The sequence below is a fragment of the Aspergillus stella-maris genome (assembly GCF_047715825.1).
Source record: "Aspergillus stella-maris strain CBS 113639 unplaced genomic scaffold BDV14scaffold_13, whole genome shotgun sequence".
NCBI lineage: Eukaryota > Fungi > Ascomycota > Eurotiomycetes > Eurotiales > Aspergillaceae > Aspergillus > Aspergillus stella-maris.
The window spans coordinates 475,191-501,224 of NW_027396807.1; the positions used below are offsets into that span (position 1 = coordinate 475,191).

General features: G+C 49.1%; 10 protein-coding genes across 10 annotated transcripts; 6 read left to right on the forward strand and 4 right to left on the reverse strand.

Annotated features, from left to right (window-relative positions):
* Positions 1 to 195: 195 nt before the first annotated feature.
* On the reverse strand, positions 196 to 1,299 carry BDV14DRAFT_188360 (tellurite-resistance/dicarboxylate transporter family protein; the record flags this gene model as incomplete). Its single annotated transcript, XM_073771056.1, has 1 exon — positions 196 to 1,299. One exon carries the CDS (start codon positions 1,297 to 1,299, stop codon positions 196 to 198), a length of 1,104 nt encoding a protein of 367 aa, XP_073630567.1.
* Positions 1,300 to 1,841: 542 nt separating this feature from the next.
* BDV14DRAFT_169624 (uncharacterized protein) lies at positions 1,842 to 3,365 on the forward strand. The gene has a single exon (XM_073768065.1). It carries the CDS (start codon positions 1,888 to 1,890, stop codon positions 3,280 to 3,282), a length of 1,395 nt encoding a protein of 464 aa, XP_073630568.1. The 5' UTR covers positions 1,842 to 1,887; the 3' UTR covers positions 3,283 to 3,365.
* A 659-nt stretch (positions 3,366 to 4,024) lies between these two features.
* Positions 4,025 to 4,875, forward strand: BDV14DRAFT_169625 (uncharacterized protein). The gene has a single exon (XM_073768066.1). The coding sequence runs from the start codon at positions 4,052 to 4,054 to the stop codon at positions 4,823 to 4,825; it is 774 nt and encodes a 257-aa protein (XP_073630569.1). The 5' UTR covers positions 4,025 to 4,051; the 3' UTR covers positions 4,826 to 4,875.
* A 390-nt stretch (positions 4,876 to 5,265) lies between these two features.
* BDV14DRAFT_188363 (fasciclin domain-containing protein) lies at positions 5,266 to 6,505 on the reverse strand (the record flags this gene model as incomplete). The annotated part of the gene is made up of 3 exons (XM_073771057.1): positions 5,266 to 5,576; positions 5,630 to 6,227; positions 6,284 to 6,505. The coding sequence occupies 3 exons, from the start codon at positions 6,503 to 6,505 to the stop codon at positions 5,266 to 5,268; spliced, it is 1,131 nt and encodes a 376-aa protein (XP_073630570.1).
* A 683-nt stretch (positions 6,506 to 7,188) lies between these two features.
* Positions 7,189 to 8,261, forward strand: BDV14DRAFT_197972 (SGNH/GDSL hydrolase family protein; the record flags this gene model as incomplete). Its single annotated transcript, XM_073772805.1, has 3 exons — positions 7,189 to 7,301; positions 7,358 to 8,056; positions 8,123 to 8,261. 3 exons carry the CDS (start codon positions 7,189 to 7,191, stop codon positions 8,259 to 8,261), a joined length of 951 nt encoding a protein of 316 aa, XP_073630571.1.
* Positions 8,262 to 8,628: 367 nt separating this feature from the next.
* On the reverse strand, positions 8,629 to 9,923 carry BDV14DRAFT_188364 (uncharacterized protein; the record flags this gene model as incomplete). Its single annotated transcript, XM_073771058.1, has 7 exons — positions 8,629 to 8,895; positions 8,936 to 9,006; positions 9,062 to 9,126; positions 9,182 to 9,299; positions 9,354 to 9,438; positions 9,490 to 9,720; positions 9,771 to 9,923. 7 exons carry the CDS (start codon positions 9,921 to 9,923, stop codon positions 8,629 to 8,631), a joined length of 990 nt encoding a protein of 329 aa, XP_073630572.1.
* An 823-nt stretch (positions 9,924 to 10,746) lies between these two features.
* Positions 10,747 to 12,112, forward strand: BDV14DRAFT_197974 (O-methyltransferase-domain-containing protein; the record flags this gene model as incomplete). The annotated part of the gene is made up of 4 exons (XM_073772806.1): positions 10,747 to 11,047; positions 11,101 to 11,230; positions 11,297 to 11,745; positions 11,799 to 12,112. 4 exons carry the CDS (start codon positions 10,747 to 10,749, stop codon positions 12,110 to 12,112), a joined length of 1,194 nt encoding a protein of 397 aa, XP_073630573.1.
* A 3,548-nt stretch (positions 12,113 to 15,660) lies between these two features.
* BDV14DRAFT_197975 (uncharacterized protein) lies at positions 15,661 to 16,215 on the reverse strand (the record flags this gene model as incomplete). The annotated part of the gene is made up of 2 exons (XM_073772807.1): positions 15,661 to 15,867; positions 15,952 to 16,215. The coding sequence occupies 2 exons, from the start codon at positions 16,213 to 16,215 to the stop codon at positions 15,661 to 15,663; spliced, it is 471 nt and encodes a 156-aa protein (XP_073630574.1).
* Positions 16,216 to 19,322: 3,107 nt separating this feature from the next.
* Positions 19,323 to 20,729, forward strand: BDV14DRAFT_197976 (DUF4419 domain-containing protein; the record flags this gene model as incomplete). The annotated part of the gene is made up of 1 exon (XM_073772808.1): positions 19,323 to 20,729. One exon carries the CDS (start codon positions 19,323 to 19,325, stop codon positions 20,727 to 20,729), a length of 1,407 nt encoding a protein of 468 aa, XP_073630575.1.
* Positions 20,730 to 23,671: 2,942 nt separating this feature from the next.
* BDV14DRAFT_197977 (NADP-dependent oxidoreductase domain-containing protein) lies at positions 23,672 to 24,534 on the forward strand (the record flags this gene model as incomplete). The annotated part of the gene is made up of 5 exons (XM_073772809.1): positions 23,672 to 23,909; positions 23,964 to 23,986; positions 24,041 to 24,110; positions 24,157 to 24,270; positions 24,323 to 24,534. The coding sequence occupies 5 exons, from the start codon at positions 23,672 to 23,674 to the stop codon at positions 24,532 to 24,534; spliced, it is 657 nt and encodes a 218-aa protein (XP_073630576.1).
* Positions 24,535 to 26,034: the final 1,500 nt, after the last annotated feature.

Here is a 26,034-nt window from a genome sequence, read left to right on the forward strand (position 1 = left end):
TGAAGAAAAAAAGCGCAAGTCAGGAAGGGACGGCAGTCGCTATAAGCAGAGGACCATGGTTCTCTCCAGCGTCATACTGGGTCCAGTCCCTTGCAGCAGCCAATGTGAGGAAGAGTGGCGGATTAAGCATTGTCAAGCTTCGGCAAAGCTGCTCCGGATTCTATCTTGAACTGTCTAATTACACAATGGCTATTACTACAGGACCCCATCCTTCCCCAATCTCCAAATGGTGGCGACACCCACCCCCAGCCAGACGGCAACTTGCAGCACTGTCATTACCGAGCTCACCCACAGCACGGCCTCAGATTGGAGCACTTGGCCGATTTTGATGGTCGCAATGACAAAGCCCGTGTTGGGGAAGACCATGCTCCAGTATGCCAGGGACATTGGGATTCCGCCGTCGCCCCCAAAGACGCGACAAGGAGCCAGCATACTCAACACGGCAATGCAGAAGCAGAAAAAGGCCAACGTCCACAGGAAGATGGCCACGAGCGAGGCTAGCACGAGGGCAATCTGACCGGTCGCAACAGCCACAGCGGTATCGGTGGCAGAAGAAACGAGGAAGCCTGCAGGGAACTTCTCCACCGCAGCGTTGGCCATGCCAATAAAGGCCAGCGCCGTGAAGCTCCAAGGTCCCACGGCGATAAACATCTCCGGTCGCTCGCTGAGTTTCGGTAAGCCGTTCTTATTTAACCGGTAGAAGTATTCTGCGTAGATGAACAGCGCCATGGTCATTCCGAACCCTTGCAGGGTGATTCCCCCGATAATGATAGGAATTGCCTGCTCCTGTGGTTGGTTTGAAGCAAGGACTGAGGCGATCGTGCCCCCAAGCATGGCTGGGAATGAAGGGAGCAGTCGGACGATCGGAAAGCGCTGCTCACTCCCGACGTGTCGGTGATAAAGGTACCAATTGTGCAAGATGGCTTGAAGGATGGATACTGCGACATAGATCCAAAAGACAATGCGCAGAACAACGACAAGCCAGGGGCCACAGGCGTCGACGCCGTAATTGTTGGCTCCGAGAATGATGGTCGCCAGGGCCAGCGGACATGTCCCTACAAAGTGCGTCTCGTTCGGATGTCGGAAGGAATCCTTCAGCGCATAACGAACGGTCGCAAATCGCAGGCCGAGGCAGCACGAGATGGCCGTAAAGAGGACGAGGTTGAAGATGTAGACGATTTTTCCGATCGTGAGAAGGCCGGTGAACTGATGGGGGGTGTTGTACAGCAGGACCGCGATTCCCCCAGTGGCCATGGACATGGAGTACCAGCCCCAAGTGACCTGTTCGTAAAAGGACATTTCTTTGGGTTTAGAGTTCATCGTCGCAGGGCTATTCTGGCCAAGCTGTCAGAGTATGCAATCCGAAAGTCTATCGTCGAGTCTGTAAGGCTACTGTCTCGTTGGAATTACTTATTCAAGACGCTTGTGCCTGACCCACTATGACTACATCATGATACCATTCAGATACACTCAATAAAACCGGACTCTGCGAACCAGGACACCTTGGAAGATTCTGGTTGCTTTAAAGACGGAGTGGTGTGACTACATGAGCCCTAGAAACATTATATGTTCTGGTGCTCCCGTTGTCTCATGGCAGGGGGGGTATACACCACTGCATTTCCACCGATGTCGACATGACCCATGACCCTCCTACAGAGGACTATCAACAGTCATGCCCGACAATCTAAACTACTGAATTCCGACAAAGAAGTGCCTGACTCGCCATGGCGCAACTAGTGGGAGTGTCATTTGTCACTGCAAGATTTGGAATACAGCCGATCACGGGCCGCTGATCGTCCAGGCCAGTTTTGCTTCTTTCACCATATTTATTCTCCGTATCAATCGGTCAGTGCCCGTACTCTCAGCCAGTTCTATCTACTAACAACCATGGCAGCCTCGTTCCAAACAGCAAGAGTTTTGTTGCAGTCGCGAGACTCGGTGCGATGGCGGTCGAAGGACGGAGTCACATACGAACGGAATATCGACGCGGTGGAGACCTTTCATCTTGCAAACAGCTTGAATAATGCTCGGGGTGGCCGGCGGAATCTCGACATTACGGTATCTGCTAAGCTGCACGTTGGTTCGGAGTACGACATCGACATTCGACATGTTCGCAGCGCATGGCTTGCACTGCGACAGAGACATCCCGCCATTGCTTCAATCGTCCACGGCTCGAAACGAATATATAAAAGACTACGGCCAGAACACATTCAGAGCTGGTTGAACCAGACCCTTGTCGCCATCACCGAAGAGGACCAACTCACGCCAGGACTACTCGACAGCCTGCCCGCCGCAGACACGCCCGTCTTGTATTTCCTGCCCGAGTCCATGACCTTTGCACTGCGCACCCCTCACTACTTCATGGACTCGCTGGGATCCATCATGCTTCTAAACGACTTTCTCCACGAGCTGAGTAAGACAACAGTGGGCATTACCGCCGCGGACGAACCCCTTGGCGAGCGACCAGAGGAGCTCGCCTGCAGTCTCAAGGACGCTGCATCTCTTCCCTCGGCTTCAATATCCCAACTCGCGCGCTTATGGAGCCTTCGACGACGCTGGCTTCGCAACTATCCTACAATAGGCATCGTTTCAGACCAGGATTCTCCTGAATCAAACCTATCCACCTGGAGAGAACTGGAATACACTTCATCCTCGACACGGGATCTGGTCGCCAAAGCAAAGAAGCACAAAATGTCCGTGACACATGTCCTTCATGCCGGAATCGCTTTTGCAACCAAGGAGTATGGTCCGTTTACCTTGACGAGAAACTACAACAGTTTCATCACCCTCGACCAGCGCCGACGCCGTGCGGACAAGTCGGAGAACCTCAACGATGCTGTTTCAGCACAGCATGCAATGTGGCCGGTCTCGGTGCGCGTCACCAGTTTCTGGAAGACTGCGGAGGAGTTCAAGAAGGCATACCAGGATGTTATCAGTGACGCGGATTTCCCGACGCTGGTCGAGCCTGTTTTTGCTGAAGTCTTTCCCAGCCCACCGTCAGACTGTCCTACATTCAGCGGCGCACCAATACTGGGCAGCTGTGGGAGGATTGATAAGTTCTTGGAGTCATCATTTGACGGCTTTATTGTGGAGGACTTTTCGCTCACTACTGAATGCTCTGGTGAGGAAGTTGTCATTGTGGTGTGGACGTACCAGGGGAAACTCAGAATTCGGGCGATGTTCAACGAGGGATACCACAGTGCAAAGAGTATCGAGCGATACCTGCAACTGGTCCAAATAGCGCTCAGGGATGGTCTGGGAGTATCACCGACCGGTGATTAGGATACTTGCGGTATGAAGCTTTATGAAATGTATATATCCCCTCTAATACTTATGAAGAATGGTGAACTCCCACAGCCGATGAGATAGTGACTGCTGTATCTTCACCACACATTGACTTTTCCACCCACACCCAGGATGACCTCTAGCCATTGAACACCCCATGCCAGTAGTAAGAATCAATAGTCGATGATAAAGGATCGGGACGGGCCCATCTCCCGATATCACCAGCTAGTCAGATGTGATATGCAGGGGAAACGTAGAGTTCCGATTAGTCTATCAATAGCGCAAAGTAATATGTGCTTGGGCATGACTCAGGGGCAAGGCTAGACCGCTGGAAATCCGATTAGCATCAGGATATCCAACACCGACGTGAGTAGCATAGATTCTACATTCCAGACGATCGGACATTTAGCTCCAGAACACGAATATGCAACCGGAGACAAGGGACCTTTTCGCTCAGGAGGTCGCTGAGTCTAAGGTATAGGAAGGTTTTTTATTGCCGACAGATCTGGAACGGCAGGGGCTGGATGGAGGAGCACCACAAAGAGCGCCGACTGGGAATGTGCAACCAAGTCCTCTATCCTATGGACATTGTACAGAAGAGTAGAGAGTACAAAGTGATTACTTTGGTATGATTTGTGCATGATAGCATAATTGTTCCTTTGACGTCATAAGATGGGGGGTTAGTTGTATGACATCACTTGGTTTATATATACCACCACCCTATCTCAGACATACGATAACTCGAACAAACTCTTTAATATACAATATGGCTCGAATATTCATCACCGGATCCAGTGACGGCATTGGCCAAGCTGCCGCCAAAATCCTCGCTGAGCAGGGCCACTCCGTCGTCCTCCACGCCCGAAACGCAGACCGCGCCGCCTCAGCACACAAGGCCATTCCCAAGGCTGAAGCCGTTCTAGTCGGCGACCTGAGTTCCATTGCAGAAACCAAGAAACTCGCCGAAGAGGCAAACAGGTTGGGTAATGGCACATTTGACACGGTCATCCATAACGCCGGTATCGGATATGGCGGAACCTCGAGTACAGAGATGACCGCCGACAAGATTTCTGCTGTATTTGCCGTCAATACTCTAGCGCCCTATATCCTCACGTGTCAGATGAAGAGGCCGACGTCGAGACTTCTCTACATGAGCTCGGACAGCCACTACGGAGGTGATGACAGCTTGAAGAACGCCACGCAGTCGCATTCCTACGGCAACAGCAAATTGCACGATGTGATGCTTGCCAATGCGTTTACTAGACGGTGGGGGAACGATATCCAGATTGTGAGCATGCATCCCGGTTGGGTCCGCACGAAGATGGGAGGCTCTATGGCTCCAGGCGGGTCGGATAAGCCGGCCAAGGCCCTGGCGGAGTGGGCTATCGGTCAAGGCAGTCTGGCCAGTCTGAAAAGTGGAACATTCTTTACGACAAGAGGCGAGGAGTCTGCCCATCCAGGCGCTGGGAATGTACAGAAGCAGGAGGAGCTGCTGAATATGTGCAAGGAGGTTTCGGGTGTGGGCATTCCTGGAGAGTAAATCACGACACCGAGCCTATAGATATAAGATATAATGAATAAAGATACTGGTCTTCCTCAATGATACGTATATATCTTCTGATTTAGCCCCATGCCTGGGCTGAGGATGGCTTTATTAAAGATCACCGAATCTAGTCACGTCCTTGAATCGCAGTTCTATGAGTGCTGGGGCGATTTATAGACGAGCCCGACTCACGGAGTAGTAGTGCTATGGCAGGATGAGATGGAGAAAGCAGTTGAGGTTGTCCTCAGCTCTATCAAACGGGGCTGCTTGAGTAATACCTATGTAAAATAGAGTTCTAATAACAAAATCCGCACCTGATTTTGATGTTTTCAAAATGATTATCCACATACAGCTTGTTGTATACATACATGAGCAATCGAACTGTTCCCTACTCCAAGTAGAATGATTAATTGTAGTGCTGCTTTGACTACCATCTATCAAGCCCGAGGCCACTCGGGCATGCCGAATCGATCTACAGGACCGAAAGACTGGTACAACGGGTCCAACCACCGATCCACAATCCAGAGGTAACCATTGACCGTTTCAACTTGCGCGACTAGACCGGCGTTGTTTATCAAGACAGCGTCATTCTCTTGGGTCACTGTGAGATTGAGGCCAGTCACGTCACTAGGAATCGACATCGTGTCGCTGAAGTTGAGACTAGCAAACCGCTCTCCATCGCTGTCCACCCAGCCGGATTGCCACAATAGGGTGTTGAGCGGGCCTTTGTACGGGGATACCAGGGTATCTTAAGCAAGACGTTAGTGTATGAGTTGAACTGTGTATCAAAGTAATACTTACGGAAGACAGGCAGAATCGTTGGCATAAGATCGTAAGCTTCGTTCTGGGGAGCGACGAAAAATTGTTTCGAACTGGACTGTTTCGATAGACGGCGGATCGTATCTGGGGAATTGTTACTGAGCAGCTTCGATGAGCTGGCGAGTCGCGAGTCTGTCTGCAGAAACGCAGCAATGGTTAGGTTCGTTGTCTCGGTAGTTGGTGCAGTAGTCCGGTTGCTCGGGCCACCCCCGTAGACCAGGAACGGGTCAATGATCTGGTCAATCCCGTGGATTAACCCGTTGTCCGCCACAATATCCGCTCGGACAATTGCTGCTTGGCCGTCGATGCGGACAGTGCCGTTCGTGGATGCGGTGGAGTCAATGTAGTAGCCCTGCACGGTCTTTGTGAGGATTCCCCGATGGAATTGTTCCGTTGTATTGGACAGCTGGAGGGAGGTGGAGATTCCTCCTACTCCGGTGTTACTTCCACCCAGACAGACTAGATTCTTGGCTGTCAAACGGGCTTCAATGATGTGCGTCCGCAACAAGGCCTCTGTCAAGGGATAGGCTTGCTGCGTCATGAGAATGTCGAATATATCTTGAGGGATCTTGGCCCATGCCTGTCGCCCGTTAGATTGCCATTGCTCTATGGGCTTTGAGCAAAGAAAAGACTCACTTCATTAGTTGGGGCCAGAAAAGTATAGTTGCGTTTGTCCTCGTCGTAATTGAACCGCTTGGTGAACATCGGGTTAGTTTCCACAATACCCCCGGTCATGTTGTACACATGAGCGTACGTTGACAGAGCCGGAATTTCAAGAAGCATATCAATCAGGGGAGAGGCCATCACAGCCCTGCAGAGGAGCACAGCGTATGCTGCGATTACTGTAAAAGAAATCATGTTGATGTTTGGCGGTAGAAAAGCAGGTACAGGTCCGTCACCAAAGACCACTATCGGCTCAATATATAGCCAGACATGTTACGCGTTGCCTAGACTTGAAAGAGCGACTTTGGCCTAACTCCGACTTTCAAAGACACACTCTCTTCTGTAAGCATGGTTTCTTGTTGCATGATAGAAGCTTGACTCGATTAAGCATGCTGACATTGTACTGCAAAAGTCCCAAGCTAGTACCTTATTGGTAGTTATTCCCGAGTGTCTTGCAGCACCCTAGCCCCCTATTCCTCTGAAGAAAGCCCTTAGCGGGTTTCTCTTTGATGGGTTTAAAATTCGTCTTGTAGCCAAACCGAGTGAAATTAGCCAATGCCGGTGTAATTGCGCAGAAATCCCCCCCAAGCCCGACTCAATTAAGCCGATCACCCGATGGTACCTGGCATGACGGAGCATTAGAACCTCTTCGTCAACGTGTTTGATGCGGGAAAATAAACAATTCTACCGATGCAGACCAACCCTCTATGACAATGTACAATATGAGAGGGTTGACCTTCCGTATCCGTAGATCCGATGGACCAAAGGCGACCATCTAGCTCAAATCAATATTGCCTGGCGCACTCGGTCGAATATATATATACCCTTGAAAGAACCTGAGTTTTCTCAAGCCTATCTTTCTTCTACAAGTTGCAATCATGCATTCCAGGTTGTTGGCAAGTGTCTTTAGCTTTGCCCTGACAGTCCAAGCAGCCCCGGCTGAAATTGTCAGGCGCTCTGGGTTCTCCGGATTCGATCAACTTGAGTCCATGTTTGTGTTGTAAGGGCCCCTAGAACCACCTCAAACACTTGCTGATGATGACTTAGTGGAGACTCCTGGTCACGAACGGGATTCAATATAACGGGAGGACAGCCCTCCGTCTCCCACCCGCTAGGAAACCCCGACTATCCAGGCAGAACCAGCGCCAACGGTCCAAACTGGCTTGGATACCTGACGACATCCTACAACCAGTCGGTGTTCCTGACTTACAACTTCGGAACCAGCGGGGCCACTATCGACAGCGACATTGTTGATGCCGACGCCGATGTACTGGGGGAGCTCAACGACAAGTTTATACCCTACTATGCCCGGAACAGTACATGGGATAGGGCAACTACGCTTTTCGCCATTTGGATTGGTGTCAATGATATCAACCGTTCGTATATGGGGGACTATACCGCCACAAACGAGGCGGACCTTGAACAGTATCGTGCGGTCCTTGATACTCTGTACGAAATTGGTGCACGCAACTTCCTGCTGCTTAATGCTCCTCCTCTGGAACGGTCTCCTGCCGTCACAGGATTCGAGACCGCCGATGTTCGGATTCCTCGCTGCTTGAACATGACGACCGATTGGAATGGCAGGCTGGAGAACCTGCAAGAGGATATTCAGCATGATTACCAGGATGCAAATGTCTTCCTCTTGGACATCAACACCCTGTTCAACGAAGTAATCGACGATCCCGCAAAATATAATCAGACCGCGGTATACAAGGATACGAGAAGTCAATGTGGAGCATACAATGAGTGAGTTTTCTTACAGTATCTGTCGGTGCCGGCCTCTAGGAAGAGAAGCTAACAAGTATACCTTAGTGGCACACCGGAGGTTGACACCAAGTACGACGAGTGCGACTATGCAGCGAACGAGTATCTCTGGCTGAATACACTGCACCCGACAAGCCCCATCCACGAGCTCGTGGCCTACAAAGCCGCGGAACTGCTAAGTGCCTAGGGCCAGTAATCTCGGCTGCTGTATAATCAATATGACTTCCCTGTTTATTATGTCTACAGAGGGCAGGAAGCTGGTCATGGTTAGCATATACTAAGCCACTAGGGATGATCTTGATTGAAAAGCCTCTGCTGGCCACACCGTTAAGCATTGTTACCTTGTCACCATTGAAGCCTTTTGGCACGAACAGGAAATTTCGAAGTAAGACACTCAACCTCCTGTCTCCAGCCTCTCTCTTTGTAGATAGAATGCATCATTTTGTGGTAACTTGCGGTGGTAATACTAGTGCACGGTGCGTTGTAGACACTGTACATCAAGACGGGTGAAGACAGAGGTGTCACTCCGTCGCTGGCGACAGATCTCTGAAGACTCACAGTTTCCGTGCGAACTGCTCGTAGCTGACAGAGATCTCGTCCGTGCGCTCGATACCAAGAGCACCACGCAGTATATCCTCGTTGCTTGTGTTGTTCTCGTGATTGATCGTGCCATAACTGACAGTGACATTTGCGTATGAAGGATCGATGGTACTCAAATGGGAGATTCCCAAACCCTCATTTGTAAGCTTGCCATAGTTTCGAGTCCTCGCATACAGGGGAAGCTTGTACGAAGAGTTTCCGGAGGAGCTTCCTGTACCGTCCTTCCCGTATTTGAAGTCGGGTGTAGAGAGGCCGTAGAACAGGAATAAATGAGCACATGATCGTTGCACAGCTTTTGGTCGCAGACCAGATAAGCATTGGGACAGTGTCGTCTGGTGTCCGTTAGCATTGCTTATCTCCTAGAACAGGAATGGTAAGGACACATACAGACGTACTCTTGGGCACTCAATCCTGAAAGAGCCACGGTGCGCACGATGCCGCAAACTCCTGCACTTGAATAAAACGGTTAGCCAAGATTTCCAGAAGCTTAGGGGAGGGATAGTATACAATATTCCAAGGCTGAGGCCACAGGCAACAGTGATCTTTTCCTTGTGCTTCATATGAAGGTGCCAGACAACAAACCACGGAAGAATGGCAAACGAGAAGTCCATGGCAACAAACCAGGCTGCAGGGACAAATCAGCATATATACGCTGGAATAGGGCATAAGAAGATGCTACATCCAACAGTGTATCCAACTTTGGAGAAATTAATCCAACAATCGCCTTCTGCGAGTATGTCCCACATCTTTTCAACCGGTTGGCCCTACACTATAACACAAATACTGGCAAACAGGGTGATCAGGATGTTGAAGACAAGGCACGCGTGAAGAAAGGGGATTTGGATCTTGTTCCGTACAATCCGGAGCAGGAACGTGCCAACCACACATTTACCCAACCCCATCAGCAGGATTCCCGCAACCTGACTGAATATCTCGTACTTGACGGCCTCGACGTAAATGGGAGGCCTTCCTATCTCATTCTTCAGTCTCCCCAGTCCGTATCTGGTTGCGATAGAAACAAAGTTCGTGTAAAGAAGATGTAGGACCTGCAAAAGTCAGCATCTTGGCAGTAAGATAATGCTTTTCCTAGACGTACCAATGCGAAGCAGCATATGTAGTAATCGATACCAACGGCATTCAAGATTCGGTGCCGAGTGTAGAGTTGGAGCCCGACAAAGACAGCAAAGATGATGGCCTCCACCCAAAGGACAGCATTTATCATGGGCCCCAAACCTCCGTAGTAGTCCATTTCCCAGGAAAACCAAGTATCTTGATGGATACTCCAACGAGGAGTCATTGTAATGCGGAGAAGAAGAGTTCAGTGTGACAAAGGGCTCAACCCCTAATTTGAATCTGCATTCCGTCTTCCAGGGGGATCTGGAAGGTCGAATTGAAAAGAAACACGCCAATTGCTAAACGATTCTGTTGTCATCCTTCCAGCGTCAAATCCGAGCTGTCAACAATACCGATCATGACAGTTAATAAGTGAACAAAGAAGACAATCCACATGCGATACAATCCCGTCAGACTACTGTACCATTGATCAAACAGGGCAAAGGCCTACCCACATGGCAGCCCCGGTCCGCCCCTCCGATACTAATTAAGTGGACCTGACAGAGGTGACAGCGGGGGATGGCGAATAAGAAGATGTACGCAGGATTGGTGGCTGGTCTAACGGTCTACCCGGCATGCATCCGGTCAATTAGCGGCTGTTCTGGTTGTCAGAATTGATGCATCATCGGGGTTCGACCGATCATGCTGTTACTTGGACCTGTATTTGACAGATACCCAACGGCCAGACACGGGCCAGACGCAGCCGCCTGGAGACAAACTCTCGGGGACTCAGAGGCCAGGGAACAGACATTGGCCCATCCCCTGTCGTGGCAAACAGCTATGGGAACCTGGTACTGGCTTTCATGATAACGGCGCTGCTAGTTTGAGACATCGCTAGCAGGGCCAGTCCACTCCAACAGGGATTGTACGCATATATAGACCTGCCGACAGCACCTGAACTCGCATCTGATGCATCAAACTCACACCTGTGCACTGCGTACCAAAGCTACGAGCCCACCATGCAGACCAAAACACAGCAAATCATTGCCGCGCTTGATGCGGTGCAACCCCAGGCGTTCGGTGACAATGAGGTTGGACGTTTGCAGGTCCGTGCTGCAGCTCGCCGACTCTTGGCTAGAGTCGAAACCCCATACGAGCGCGCCTGGGGCTTCTGCTTTGAGGCCCCTGTTGTTTTTGCCGCGCTACAGACCTGTATCGACGTTGGTCTTTGGCAGTCGTGGACCGCTGCTGGAGGTGGCGAGAAGTCCATCGATGAACTGGTCCAGATCACTACTCCCATTGTCGATACAAATCTACTGCGTAAGCTCAGACCATCCGCAAATCACGAGTCGTCACTAATGTCAAGATGACAGGGCGATTCTTCCAGTTGCTGGCAGCTTTTAATGTGGTTGAGGAAACTGGCGCGGGCAAGTTCAAACCAACCCCCTTCTCATATGCCATTGGTGATGAGAGTACCAAGGTTCGTGCATCGCTTCAAGCATCGTAAGTACTGAAGATTCCAGACCCCTGTCCCTAGTAACTTCCATACTTACTGTTGTTTTGCATCAGCACAAATCAATACATTGCAGCGGGCCACAATCTACCGCGTTACCTAGCCAACACCTCCTACAAGGAGCCCGCCGATGCCTTCTCGAACAACCATTCCGACTATGACCCCGACAATCTCACGTTCTTCGGACGACTCCAGAAGAGCCCATCCTACTATGAGGCTTTCACAGGACACATGGGGGCTTGGACGGCGTGGAAGACGCCTTGGACCAAGATTTATGACACGTCCAGACTGCTTAAAGGTGCCGATCTGGACAATGGGGCTCCTTTTGTTGTTGATGTCGGTGGAAACACTGGCATTGATATAACTCGAGTTCTCGCGAAACATCATGATCTCCCTGCTGGCTCCCTTGTTCTGCAAGACCTTCCGGAGATCATTGCTAAGGCCCAAGTGGACGATAAGGTTACTACTATGGTCCATGACTTCTTTACTCCACAGCCCATCACAGGTAAAAGCCAACTCTCTTCTGCGGTCGTCTCTACACACTAACAAGACCTCCAGGGGCACAAGTGTACTTTATGCATGCAGTCCTCCACGACTGGCCGGACGATAAAGCCAACCAACTGCTAGTCAATACACGAAACGCGATGACCAAGGGCTACTCGAAACTAATTGTCTACGACATTGTCCTCCCCGCAATGGGGGCAAGCATTAGCCAGACGACAATGGATGTCAATATGATGACTTTGCTCTCGGGTGCAGAGCGGACGCAGGATGCCTGGGAGAGGTTGTTGACTCACGCTGGTTTCAGCATTATCAACTTCTGGCCAGACCCCCAGGAGTATGAGATGATTATTGAGGCAGAGATTAAGTAGGAAACCAATGCCAGGACGCAGTATCCCTATTTCACGGGGTATTCCACTTGTAAAGCTGGTTCTTTTATTAGGAGCTCCGCCTAGGACAACAAGGGCTTCATCTCGGCAAACAGCTTGGCTTCCCTCTAACGTTCCGTACATACCTACACTTAGTCATATTCAGACCTTAGAAATGGATAGCTTTAGATTTTCAAGTACGTAAAAACGTAATGAGTTCTTATCTATAAGGGCTCTTTACGAACTGCAAGGTTAGGTTTGCATTCATGTCCCTCTTTCTTGAAGATAGACCCGGACAGCCTTCAGCTACAAAAGTAGCCGCAACATTCACACCTCCGCCAGAGTACGTAGAGGAGATTACACTCATAGCACCGTGACCGTCTCTACAATTCCATAACTAGTAATAGATATTTTGTTGAAGTGACCACTGACTTCAACAAAAACGTCATACCCCGTCTCCCACTTGGACGATCCCGCCATCTCTTGATGGTCAACAGTACTTTCAAATTTCAGATAGCCGTGTCCTCCGAGGTCAATAGTCCAGGCTAGAGGGTATCAAGTGAGCGTTGTCGGGGATGTCTAGTAATTTGACATATTAGAGCGGTAAGAGACGGGGAAGAAGTCAAGTCGTCGTTCTCCATGTGAGCAGCTGCGAAGCGATGGATCCTTGCGATAAAGGTTGGCGTTGTCAATCATCTAAATACTTGCCTGTGCTGCGGTACCGTCAAAATTGAGCAGGAACCAAGTCCAATTTCCAGACGTGAGTGAACCCTCTCCCCATCGGCGGTCACACCATGAGACAGGCTGTTCGAGGATAATGTTGATTCTGCGGCCCATCATCATCAAGGGCCCGGTTGTGCGGCACGAAGGAAGTCCCTATTCATGCGTAGGACCGGTGCCGTACATGAACTGACCGGCAGCTCCATTGAAAAGATCCCGAGTTGCTGCTTAAAAAGTCACTTCAAAGGTCGCGTTCTTGTGGTTTGACCAAGTGCAAATCCTGTAGACTTTATCTTCCGAGAGTGCTGAAAAGCCGTATCCATCCACGGTGATGTCGTAACGCGTTGCTTGGGCTGTGGATGCGTTTGCCGTTGCAACATATGAGCTGAAATTATCTATACTAGTCAGATCCATTACAGGCCCGGTAGTATCCGGATCCCGTGGCGGCGATTCCCAGTGTATGAGACAGTAGGAGATACTGTCGGCCATCATCACTGACAAAAGAGCTGGACCAGTAGGACCCAGTGCGACTAGTGTTTCTGTAGGCTACCTGGCACTCGGAGTTGTTGAAGAGAACGGGCATGCGAGACTATACACACGTTGTTAAAGGGACAGGTACAATATAAATTGTTGGACTCACATCAATTATCTCGGTCGCCATCTGGATAAAAGTTATAGACGGTCCCAAGAGGAACAGAAGCAAGTAAAGCAGCTCTCGAGGCACGCATATTGATTGGAAATTGATGTCTAGCTAGGAAGCTTTCTCAATGGATGGCTGCGTTGTACTTTGCAAGGGCCAGCAACTGTCATGGACTTTATAGCTAGGTTGCTTAGGAGTGGAGGAAATTACCTCAGCGGAGATAATGCTTCGTGGTTAGTCGTTTCCCAATCATTGTCGTCAACCTAACTTACAACCAGAAACATATTACGCTGGGTCTACTGATTATAACCAATGCCCCCCGCTGCCTACCCCAGAGACCAGGCAAGAACATTTCGGAGCCATCCAAGACACTTGATGGGTCGTTCAACGATACATAGCTTCCATTAATTATTCGGCTGGTCTGGGATCATCCGGTGAGACTACGGGTCGAGGAGACTCCGTGCAAAAGGGTGAGTGGTGGCATAACATTTGACTCATGTCCACATGCTTCACATACCGGCACCCTGTACAAACACGGCATAAGGCTCTGACTTGCTCTTCCAGACTGCCGATTTCTTGGTTAACTATTTGCCGATTGATTTACGTAGGCAGCAGAAGCTCGGAACTAGAGACTTGCGGACTGTTCCCTCCGTCCCGCGCCGTGGGGAAGACTGGGAGCAGGGGGGAAAGGGAATTTAGAGCATTTAGCTGCTTTTCACAATGTGAAGCATCCAGAGACACCCAACATGAAGTCGGGATCCTCAGAGTGGCCGCGGCCAGTTGCTCGTGCGTCCGACTACTGCCGCCAGAAATAGGTACGTCTAGCTAGAGGAGTAGGGGTTGCCAAACTGAAATATGACTCTTAATATTAAACACACATAGCTCAGAGGGACTGCCGGCGAGATACCTTGCATGGACTGCCAGTTGTATAGGGAAGTGTGGACATATACACGCCAGCATGGACTAAAGTCCCGTGGTGTAAGCAAAAATAATGCGACTCCGCCAGGACGAAGACGACATGGTCCTACAAACATCATCATCCCAGGACGCCAAGGTCAAATTTGACACACGCCCCTTACAATGTTCTCCGGAACCAACCCCGGCGGGTGAACTGTCGGCCATTCCCAGCGGCGCTTCCGACTTCAATCAGTACGCTCGAGAGCTTGCGCTTTTGTTCAATCGCTTCTGGCCTATGGATGGCATAGAACCGCAGACCACCACCTGCAACCGTAAGGGACTGCTCGATCCGGCCTCCCTGGATCTGTCCAACACAGGGCAATATGCAAAATCCGAGCGATGTCGCCCATCGCCACCATCTGCCATCCATAGTTTCTCAAGGCTCCACACGGGTAAGATTGGTACCGAATTTCTAGCATTAGTGCTATTGGCACAACCATATTCAATTGCCTTAGGTACTCTGTCAACACCGACATCGCCACCTTTCAGGCTGAAGTCATCGAGCATCTAACGGAGGGAATTGAAAGTGGACGGGATGGCTCTTCCAGTGTCGGCAGCGCAGCATACCCAGAGACTTCCAAGCGCGGAGCTCATGGTACGTTGCATACCCGGGTTTATCAACAATGTCAACGATCTCTACCCGATGGTGGAGCCACGAGAATTTGAAGAATGGCGTGCAGCCTATGAATTTCAATCCCTGGAGCCGTCTCTTCGGAGAGCACGGCTATGAATTTGGAGCAGAGGGATCAATCTTACTCTATAATCTGGTCACGCAAACCCATAAGATCTGTAGGAATGTCAGTTGCCGGACAGGACGGCCGAAAGATGACAACGCACCCTATCTACAAAGGTTCTAGGCAGCATAAATTTAGACCAAGCTTTGCGCAGCGCTGTTGACTTCTTGATCATACTCTTCTCCACTGTTGCACTGTGAGGAAGCATTGGGAAAAGTAGATTACACCGCGGTCTGCGTCGTCCAGAATGCGCCAATGGGGCACCACAGCTCTGATGGGCTCCCGAGCTGCTCCATAGGTGGGTTGGATCCTCGGCACCGGCAGTGCTATCTCAGTTTAAACAAAACAAGTTTTATTGTAAGAGGAAGGTATAGATAAACAGAAAACTGTTCCTAATACAGCCACTGCGACCTGGGTAACCCATCAGCCCTTTCACAATTTGTCCCATCCAAGCAGTTCGAGCATGTCGTCCCCATAAGCCCATTTTGGCAACACTTGATCTAACCAGGAAGAGTGAAGAGTCTAATCTCACTGGCGAATTCCGCAGAGTAGTGAGTAATCTGGATACCACCAACCCGGGTATCCCCATTTGAATCAGGACCCTGGCAGGTGTCGCGGATTCCCTCAATTGCAGTACCAACAATAGGGGCCAGAATACCTCCACAGGCACCGTTGCTGCAGGGAAGGCCTTGGGGGTCGAGCGAGCACTGCAATGCGCCAATGATTAGCAAGCTCTCAGGCAACAGAGTTACGCGTATATAGAGGAAGAAAGGAGACGAATTTTGACATACCCGGTTCATGGCACCGCAGACCATGAATCCAGCGCCTCCACCATTGCTGTAGGCGCGGATGGTCTCGCCGCATCCGTTCGTATCGGCGTTGCAGATGTTCTCGCCTGTTGCGGCTTTCAGGCCGTCGATCAAAGCGTTGACATGGTGAAGGTAGGGGCTGCCGTCGGAGTTTTCGCAGGTGTATTCGGTGTATGGGTAGTCCTGGGCGACAGTGCCGGTGGCAGCGGCGAGCACAGTGGCCAGGATAGTGGTGGAGAGTTTCATCTTAAGAAAATCGGAGTAGAGAACAGTTTAGTGGATTTGCTTGCTTGCTGGCTGATCCTTGGATCTGCGGTAGCTTGAAGATGATGATGTTCGCTGATGATATTCATGGTCAGCAGGGCAGCGAGTCCCTTTTATACTTCAAGCCCTACCGGGCACTACCTGACTCTTGGTCTAGCATTTGCGCCAAAAGACGCTGGGTCGGCCTTCCTGTAACGGAGGGTGCCCTTACAGCCGTGCCGTATGACTGCAGTAGGTCCTGATACTCCAAAATGCTACTATACAGATACCACATGCCTGCCAGTGGGGTCCAAGTTCAAGGTATTCAGCTCAGCCTCACCACAATGCCTTTCAATCAGTTCTTCCTATTGGTCCTTTCTGCGTAGGCCAAGATAAACGTTGCCAATCCCGAATCCCGTCGAAGCTGCCGGTGTCGTGGGGGCTGAAAACTGGGGAAAAGAGGCACTCGGCCAAGATTACCTGAAGAGGCCCCACGGCTTAGCAATATATTTTGATGAAGTTTTGATCTAGGGCTGTTGTCTCAGTGGATGGGGTTATGATCAACAGCGCACTTTGCGAGCGCCAAGTGCGGACTGGAGCCTGTTAGCAGACCATTGCTCCTCTTTGATTGCATACTCGATACTCCAAGCTCCATTCAGGCTTAGAGGGATCAGCATCAGCTGTATCCACTTCCAGGTCAAGACTCCCCTTCCTGTGTATGCCATTGGTCTACTCGGAGAAGTGATGGTTGCCAAGCTCAGTCAGGTCAGGTACAGCGGAATCTGCCGGCACGTCTATGGAGGACTCACGGGGATTGCTGGACTCCGTGGTAAGTCCGTTGTGTCAGATTCTGGTCTGCTGGTTATGTTGACTGCCAGGTCAACACTCCGTCTCCTGTCGATGCCATTGGCCTGCTCGGACAAGTGATGGCTGCCAAGCGCAACCAGTACAGTGGAATCTGGCGCCATGGTGACAGTGTACTGACGGGGGTTACCTGGCTCCATGGAAAGCCTATGTGTGAGATTACGGTCTATTGATCTGCCTCAACACTGGGTAGATGATCGGGAATATACAAACAATACATCATCGGTTATATAAACTCATCATGACTGCAGTGTATATGAAAGATCATACAAGGATAGAATCTAATCCAGCCTTGTCTTGGCATTTGTTAAGGGGCAGTGAAATGCTGAAATAACCACACGAGCACTCAGTGGCGGCCAAATGTCTTTAGCTACCCATTTGATAAAGGGATTGGTGAAAAATAGAAATCACTTGCATGAGCCTGCTCTAACCTCCCTGATACCAGCTATCAGAGTTATAAGATTGGGACTGGGTCTAAGCTTAAGGTACCACAACCTCACCAGCTCAACTCGATGAATGTTTCCAACGAGTCTTGATGGTAGCAGCTCCAGACAGGTTCAACTCTGAAGAACAGTCCTAATAGCCACCTCCATTAGTAGGGTATAGTTAGCCATGGTCATTCCTGTTGTCACGGTGCCAGCTTAGAGCCTCATTACAAGCAAGCTGGCACCGTGACAATTCTGTAATTATGATACGAATATTGTGGAAACCAAGATGCTTGACCATTCAGGGGTGCCCGTAGGCTCTGCTAAATAGGGATATGATGACTAAGCGAGGTCGACCCGTAGGGGCAGGCGGTACCGGAGGGCAGTATGCTCCGACAAATATATGAGATCATGTGATCACTACCTAGCGGCGTGGCTGCTAGCTACTCCAACCCCCTGAGGATTCGACCCCTCAATAGAGATAGAGATACATGTCAAGAAGAGTCTATCGAAACAATAGAATTGAGCCCAATCGTTAAAGGCATCCGCTCCTTAGTAGGCTACGTGCGTGTAGTCGATACAGATGTCATTCTGCCCTCTCCTTCCCCTGGGCCTGTATTATTCATTACAACAAGGAATAGAACTTTTTATAAGTCATCCTGTGACATGCTTGTTGCAAGCCTTTTTGGTAGGAGTACTACCAAATGTTGTAATGTGCAGCCCTTTACATGCACTTAGTTGTGGATTAGTCCAGGTCTTGAATAAATTTCTATGTACGTTTTATACCTAAAGAACTACACCATGGCTTTTTATAAACCACCATTTAGTCCCGTAGTGTGTAGTTGCCGTCTTAAGTGGCTTACTGTTAGGAAGCCAGACCACTGTCAGCCAATCTACCAGTGATGACCCAGCTAATTTACCAAATGTAGCGAGAGGTCTGTCACCAAGCTTCGCAGAAAGTTGCGACTGTACGGCACTGCCAGACCTCATCTTGCCCGCGCTAGCCGGTCACCAGGCATCACTTCTATAGTACTCGAGACATTATGTGACCATCTTGTTGAAAAGCCACGCCTCTATATCCAAGATATAGTTGTCTTTCTTTGGGATGACATGGATACGAAAGTATGAGTCCACGGATTCGCACAAAGAGGATTTACCCCTCTTACTTGACAGCATGAGTGTATATATAGTCAAGAGAGTAACCTACGGTTTAGGAAGATATACATTTTATCAGTTGCATCCGTTCCTTGATAGGCTACGTGCGTGTAGCTGATATAGCGTCAAATTCGTCCCCTTCCCCCCATTTCACAACATAATTTCATGTCCTCCCGTCATCATCAAGCATTTAAAGAGCTCTTTCTTGGCATGGGTGGACGAAAAAGCAGGCAGCCTCCCGATCCTCTCCTCTTCGATATTTTAAGCTTATGAATGACCTCTCGATCTGCAAACCACTTTGCAATTCGCAGCTGGCTAAAAGCATATATCTCCACACAGACACTGCCACTTCACGTTCCTCCCTTTATAGTCTCGCTCTCTCCAATTGCCGTCTAGTGAGCCGCCAGCTCACTGCCAAGCCGAGGCCACAACGCCCATCTTTTGCTGACTTGAAGGGATTTCCCTACTGGCTGCCTAAGGATTAGGCAGTACTTTTAAGTTTACTCCGTAACTTTTTAGGAAACCCTTTGACAGTTAAGTATAGGTTCTGAGTAAAGTGTTGCCTAGTTAGTAAGGGTACATATGTCTTCCTGCCTTGCACCTGTAACATCTCTACCATCCACAAATTTCCTATCAGCACCCTGCTCAACTGTCTCTTAACATAAAATGCCCATTACTCTAAATACCGCGCCCCACGGCCCTCGCGCCTGGCAAGACCCCCGCGCATCCACAGCGGCGGAGCTCTTCGCCCGCTCCTGCCCAGAAAACCACCAAAAGAGCCAGAACATCATACAGAGCTCATTCCCCAGAAAATTCCCCTACGACACTCACATTTCCGCCTCCCAGCACGGCTTCATATGGGCTTTGGTCGCAGCTTACAGCTGCCACCACAATCTAACCATAAGACCCGAAGACATATGGTTCTCCATCCTCACCCAGCTCAGCTTCTACGTCAATGCGCACGCCGAGGAACTGCGGTCTATTTTTGTTTCCCACGAGGGGCAAAAAGAGCTTATAGTCACAGCGGTGGGAACAATCCGCAGTGTCGATTTCGGCGCTCTGGCGGTCGAAATGACCGATCTTATTGATAAGAACCTTGTCGATAAGGAATTCCGCGACTGGCTTTTGCCGGACTTCACCACAACCACGCGCTCCGATACCATCGTCGCGGCGGTTCTCATGATGGGCACTTTGCAGAAATACTTCTCGTACGCCATGCAGCTTACGTGTGGGATTCCTTCTGTGACGCTGCTCGGCGGGAAAGAGGACTGGGAGAAGCTGGTGAAGAGGCTTGATAGGCTCCCTATGCTGGGTAATGAGCCCGCGCGATTCGCGGAGCTTCTGCGGTCGGTTTTGGGTTTTTTTGTTGCATCTTTTGAAAATCCCGAGGCGCCGGAAGTCTTGGACTTCTGGAGTAGGTGTGCGCATAGGGAGTCCAGGGGCAGCGGAGTGGACTATCTATGCGGCTGGGTTTCGGTCTTTTGTTTCTGGAATGAGGAGGGGAAACTGGTTAGTGCGGGACGAATACAACGGGAACGATCATACTCGCCACCACTACCCCTGCTCCCAACACACCCGAACTCAACAGCCTCAGAACCACCACATCTGGAACCGATGCGCTCGGCGTTTAAGGAGAAATCCAACCCGCGAGCGGGAGAGGAGGAAGGTGTGTTGAAGGATGCGCTGTCACGCAAAGTTGATATGGAGGATGTGCCATCGGGGTTTGCTTCCGTGCCTGTCAATGTCAATGATAATGGGACTGTCTATAAGACTATGATGTTGGCGGGGCTCGTTGGGATTCAGGCTAGATCTACTAGAGTGACTCTAGAACGCAATGGTGCGGCTATGCACCGAAGGGCCTTGGACGCGACTGCCGAAACTGTCGGCAATAATGTTGCGAGTCCAACTGCGGAGACGGGACTCGACACCGTTCAACCGGTGGCAGGATGGTGGATGTATGAGAAAACGAATGGTCAACGAAGGGCAAGTAAATTCTTCAGCCAATGGGGAAACAGCGCTGTTATGAAGTGGCTGTGCGTTTTTCCCAAGCTCCAGGACCCTTCCATTAAATAGTGCCCTTTATCCCATTTACCATCTTTTTTTCACCTCTCAGACAAACCGTTCCCATACCGCATTTATGCCCGACAAACCCTTACAAACCTGGCCAAACCCCGCACCCGTGGAATTAGCAGCTCCCTGGATAACCATGGTGAGTTTGAATAGTGAATCGGTCTTTAGGATCTCCGGTATTGCTAGCAGGGAAGAAAAATGAATTTTCTAGTCTCTAGATAAGGCAACACATACCTGCATAAAGGATGTCAATTAGTCGGACCTTGGTGGATGCCTTTACGAATCCAAATTATCATGTCTGCTGTGAAAGTGCATATCTCGCCCTGGCAATGAGCCCGTGATTAAGATTCCCACCAGCAGTGAGATGCTAACCCTGCCTTTCATTTAAATAAGTCACATCGCTGTCGGATCCTTGGTGCCGCTGCTACAGTGCTACTCGGCCACACCAGGTAAGTATTTCGAAACACTACCATGCTGAACTCCTGACAATATCACGGCAACCTCTTCAGACTCATTTAAGCACTGGGCATCAAACTGACCTCTTCTCTAACCTAATTCTATTTAAGGTCCACGCAAAGTTTAGCGCTCTAGCCACTTTAAACCAGTCTGTCCTTCTAAAAACCACAAGCCCAGGACTCATGGTCATGCCTTGCTACTCTTTCTACACTTATCCAGATACCAGGCATCCAGCTAGTCTCTGCTCTGGCTTAGTTACAATTGAATCAGGCAGCAACTAAGGTTTCCATGAACATTCCCATCCCCAACTGGTAAGGCCCCTATAACACAGCTAGCTATACCTCATAAAAGCAACACGCAACCCTTCTAGAATCCTGCAGTGATTAAATAGCAAGCCAACCTCTTCCCTAATATATATATCTCACCAGATTCAAGTATGATCTGTCACTGCTATAGATTAAAGCGTCCGCGAGTAGTTAGTGCAACCTTACTCTTGTTCCAACAAGTTCCAGATTACCGCAGCTACAAGATGGCTAACAGGATACCAACCAAGCTCAGATTATGGCACACAATTAAGACCACCACCAGACTATAAATTAGCCTAACAGCGGTCCTAGTGCTAAGAGCGAGCAACCCGAACCACGCACCAGGATGTTTCCTGGAGGCCTGCTGGATGAGATTGACTTTAAGCAATATATTGTGCAGGACATGAATACAAGTAATGCCTTGTAATCAGATACCAAATTTGCGCAGTCTGATACTACCAACTTAGAGCTAGAGTTGGCCTTCATGACACTCAAGGCCAAGCACGAACTCAGTGACACGCGGCTCCCTTTGGACAGCACCTTAGGCGACGTCCCTGTCTATATGTTTGGACAGCTTCTCGTGGAACTGAAAGTGTTAAGAATACAGGCCCAGGGGAAGGAGAGGGCAGAATGACATCTGTATCGACTACACGCACGTAGCCTACTAAGGAGCGGATGCCTTTAACGATAGGGCTCAATTCTATTGCTTTGATAGACTCTTCTTGACAATGTGTGATAACACTCATAGAAATAAAGTCAATTATGTCAAACCGCGGACCAAAGTTGGCCCGCTGGCGGCGAGGTCGCAGGCCGGAGGCCTCGACTGTCGCCTTCCTGCCGTCCAGGTGAGACGGGCTTTCTACTGCTATTTATCTACCGTAACGAAGGAGAGGATCCGCACTCTCGCCGAGGTTGAGCCACCGTCCTTGCCCATCTCGAGTTGGTCAGCCAGCGTCCTCGCCCTCCTCGAGGTGGCCAGCTGACAACCTTGATAATGGCGATTCACGGCTGATATCACATCCTCCCCCACCTGAATTGGAAGTCGCCCTTGATGACTTGTGCGAAATGCAAAAATATAAATATACAAAGGAAAGAGGAGGGTTATCCAAACACCTTTATTAATACTACCTGGCTACTCGTAGTCCATGTTCCTATCCTTTTTATTAAGCGTCTTCCTATCAACTCTAATGCCTGGTATCTTCTTTAATATTAAAGTCCAGCTGGTAAATATAACTGCACTATGGGAGAGGTTTATTGTCATAACATGTAGCGCGAGGGTCAAGAGGCTAATTTAAGTTGTAAAAGTGTTGCACGTAGTTATGGAAAAGAGAATTTTGGTAATATTAAACTAAGCAAGGCCTCTTGGCCTGCTGGGACAAAGGCTTGTCCAAGGCAAGAGATATATTACTTGCCTCTGGTTGTTTACCTTTAAACCACTTCCATTTCTTGGATCCACTTGTATATTGATTGCTGTACTTTATAAAATAAGAGGATTTCACCTTCTCTCTTCTCCTATTCTCCTGGAGTATTAAGTGGCTAGTGCTTGTGTTATCGAAACCTCTCGGGGTCTCTCGTGAACTCTCGTTACCTCTCGAGATCCCGCGTGGTCCCGCGAACCCTGGCAAGGTACTGTAAGCTCAAAGTGTCTTGGTTTGCTCTTACCTGGTTCAACCAGTATGCTGAAGAAGTCTTGAACCTCGTCCTATATAATAATAGGCCAAGTGCAGTGTTGCTGAACTTATCTCCAAGGCAAGACCAACCCTTGGTACGTATATGTCGACCTTTATTAACCGCTAGTATTCTGCTTCAACGCCGAACTTACTATGAGTCAGCGCTTGCTTGGTCATTACCTATATCTTTTCTATTTCCTATTCTAGTTAGTTAGCTTACCCCTATTTCAATTGTATTTAGTGCAGTATCGTAGCTAGGGTCCAGAGGGTCACCCGCGGGTGAGGGCCAGGTCTAACCGGGTCGATGCTAAACTTTGTAGTGAACTAGGGCTATTGCCCAGGGGTTGCGTCGGGCATTAGAGTTAAGACGTGGAGGTAAAGTAAGACCCCCACCTCGACGTTATTATCTCTTATTTCTGATAGCTGGAGGGGCACCCAGTGTTTATATATAAGTACAGTGGAATCGTCTGGAAATCCTTATAATATCTAGAATAATTAGAATAAATCAGCAAAAATGGTCAAGACAATCCCCTTTGGCAACTTGCAGATCCCATCCCCAGGCTTTGGTGTCATGGGCCTTAGCTTTAGTCTGGGCTCTAACCTAACCCTTGAACAAGCCAAGCCAGTGCTGTTAAAGGCCATTAAATTAGGCTGCATATTCTGGGACACTACTGTCATCTACCAAGCAGGTGTTAACAAGAAATTACTTGGTGACTTTATTAAAAAGTACAATGTTCGCGACAGGGTCTTTAGTGAGTTTAAGACATTTAAAAATAAACTAGGTTAATGCTAATAACAATTCACAGTTGCTTCCAAGTGTGGATTTAAGGTGTTTAAAAGAGAGCCTTAAATAGTCACTAACTCTGCTAAATATATCAAGCAGTATATTAAAGGCACCATTAAAAGACTGGGCTTCGCGCCTGACTTGTACTACCTGCACCAAATGGACCCGAGTATGTTTCCAGACAAAATTGTGTTTATAGTAGCTAATTGTTCCAGACACACCTCTTATAGAGTCAATTTCTGCTCTTGATAAGCTCTGCAAGGCTGGAAAGACCAAGTACATTAGACTGTTAAAGTGCTTAGCTGCCATGCTCCACAAGGCCAACTCCAGTATGTCCAAAGGATCCATCTCTATGGAGAATGTTAACTAATATGTCAATAGTTGCCAAGATTAACACCGTGCAAGCCAAGTACTCAGCCTTTAAAATGGTGCATGAAACCGATGGCTTGATTAATACTGCCAAGGAGCTTGGCGTCGCTTACGTCGCCTACAGTCCCCTTAGCCATGGATGGCTAGTTAATAACTTTAATTACAAGTCCCCCGATGACTTCGCCCCCAATAATGCCCGACGCTCACCAGTAGAGAAAATCTGACTTCAACTAAGAACAACGCCGCCTCCTGGGAAGCTAATAATCAAACGATAAGTGTATCCTATGCTAAGGATTCCCCCAGTATAATTAGAATTCTAATTAGTTGCATGGTTCGTGGAATATTATGGGTTAAAGTTAGGGGTTTAGGGCCTTTATTATAGTGTCTTAATTTCAGCCTTAAAATTAAACCTGATTTAATTTTTGGCCTTAAAACTAAACCCTTTTAGTCATGACAGCCATACTAACCATTTCTAGGAGAGATATTTACCTGAAAGTGATTAATCTCAAGACAACACTAACTAACTACCTGGTTCCCCCTATTTTATCTTCCTTGCCATTGCCTTGTAAAATCTCCTTTATTACTTAAAAATTAACCAAGCTCTAATTTCATACTATATTATAGAACAACCACACCCTTGTCCTAATAAAGTAAAAAGAGGCCGCCCTTAAAAATATAATTTAATTAAAGAAAGAAAAGCATCTAGGGCTGCCTAATAGCAAAACCAGCACTAGTCTACACGCGCTGCCCAACAGGCCCAGGAATTTAATTAATACTATTCCCTAGATATGCCTTTATTTACCAAGATCCATAAGGCGCCACTAATATTCTTCCCTCCTAAAGAGCACTCCATCACCACTAAAGTTAAGCAACTCCTACCACCCCTGAGCCCTGACCTTGGGCCATGGGAAAAACCCACATTAAAAGATCTGCCTATAAGTACCAAGCCTGCTCTACCTATCTTGCCTAAAGGTGCACAAAACCAGCCAACCCCAACTAATAATATACTTGATACACCTGGAAACTCTTACCAAGCAACCAAGCCTACTTTAGATTCTGTGCCAGATCTGTCAAGGTCTCCTATTACTACCCCAGCTAATTAAATTAATGGCCTTGTACAGGCTCTAACTAATTAACTCTAGGAATACCATAAATATTATCTTAAGTGCCACATGCAGCAAGAGCAAGAACATGAAACCCAGCATGCTAAGCATCCTGGCCTGGGAGTGTACCTGGGTCGGGTTCAGGCTAACAGGGGGTATCCAGATGTTCTAAGCGCGATGACTATGGCTAGGGGTAAGGATAATCTGGCAGGGAAAACTAGTGCCGCGCGTAAGTAGGAGATTTATACTAGAATTTGCTTGGCTGCAGCAAACTCCTACCTGGTTCATGTCTGCCTACTGTTCTAGTACCCGTCGGAGTGGCACCCACTCCCGGCTTTTCGTCCGTGCGCCCCATACAATCCCGCTACGGCCGGCGCGAGCCACCTGTCCTGCTATTCCTGGTTTCCCGCCACCAATCATGATCAAGCCTGGATTTGGCACCTGCTCCACTTTCTCATGTTCAATATGGTCAGGATCGTCCTGCTGAAGCATCAACGGGACCTTGAGGTATTCTAGGAGACAGGTCTGGATATCGCAGAATCATGGCCCTATAGATACCCTTGGTGGAAATTTCACCCCCGGTTGAAATTCCCGCCCAGTCATGCCCGTCAAGCCCTTGGC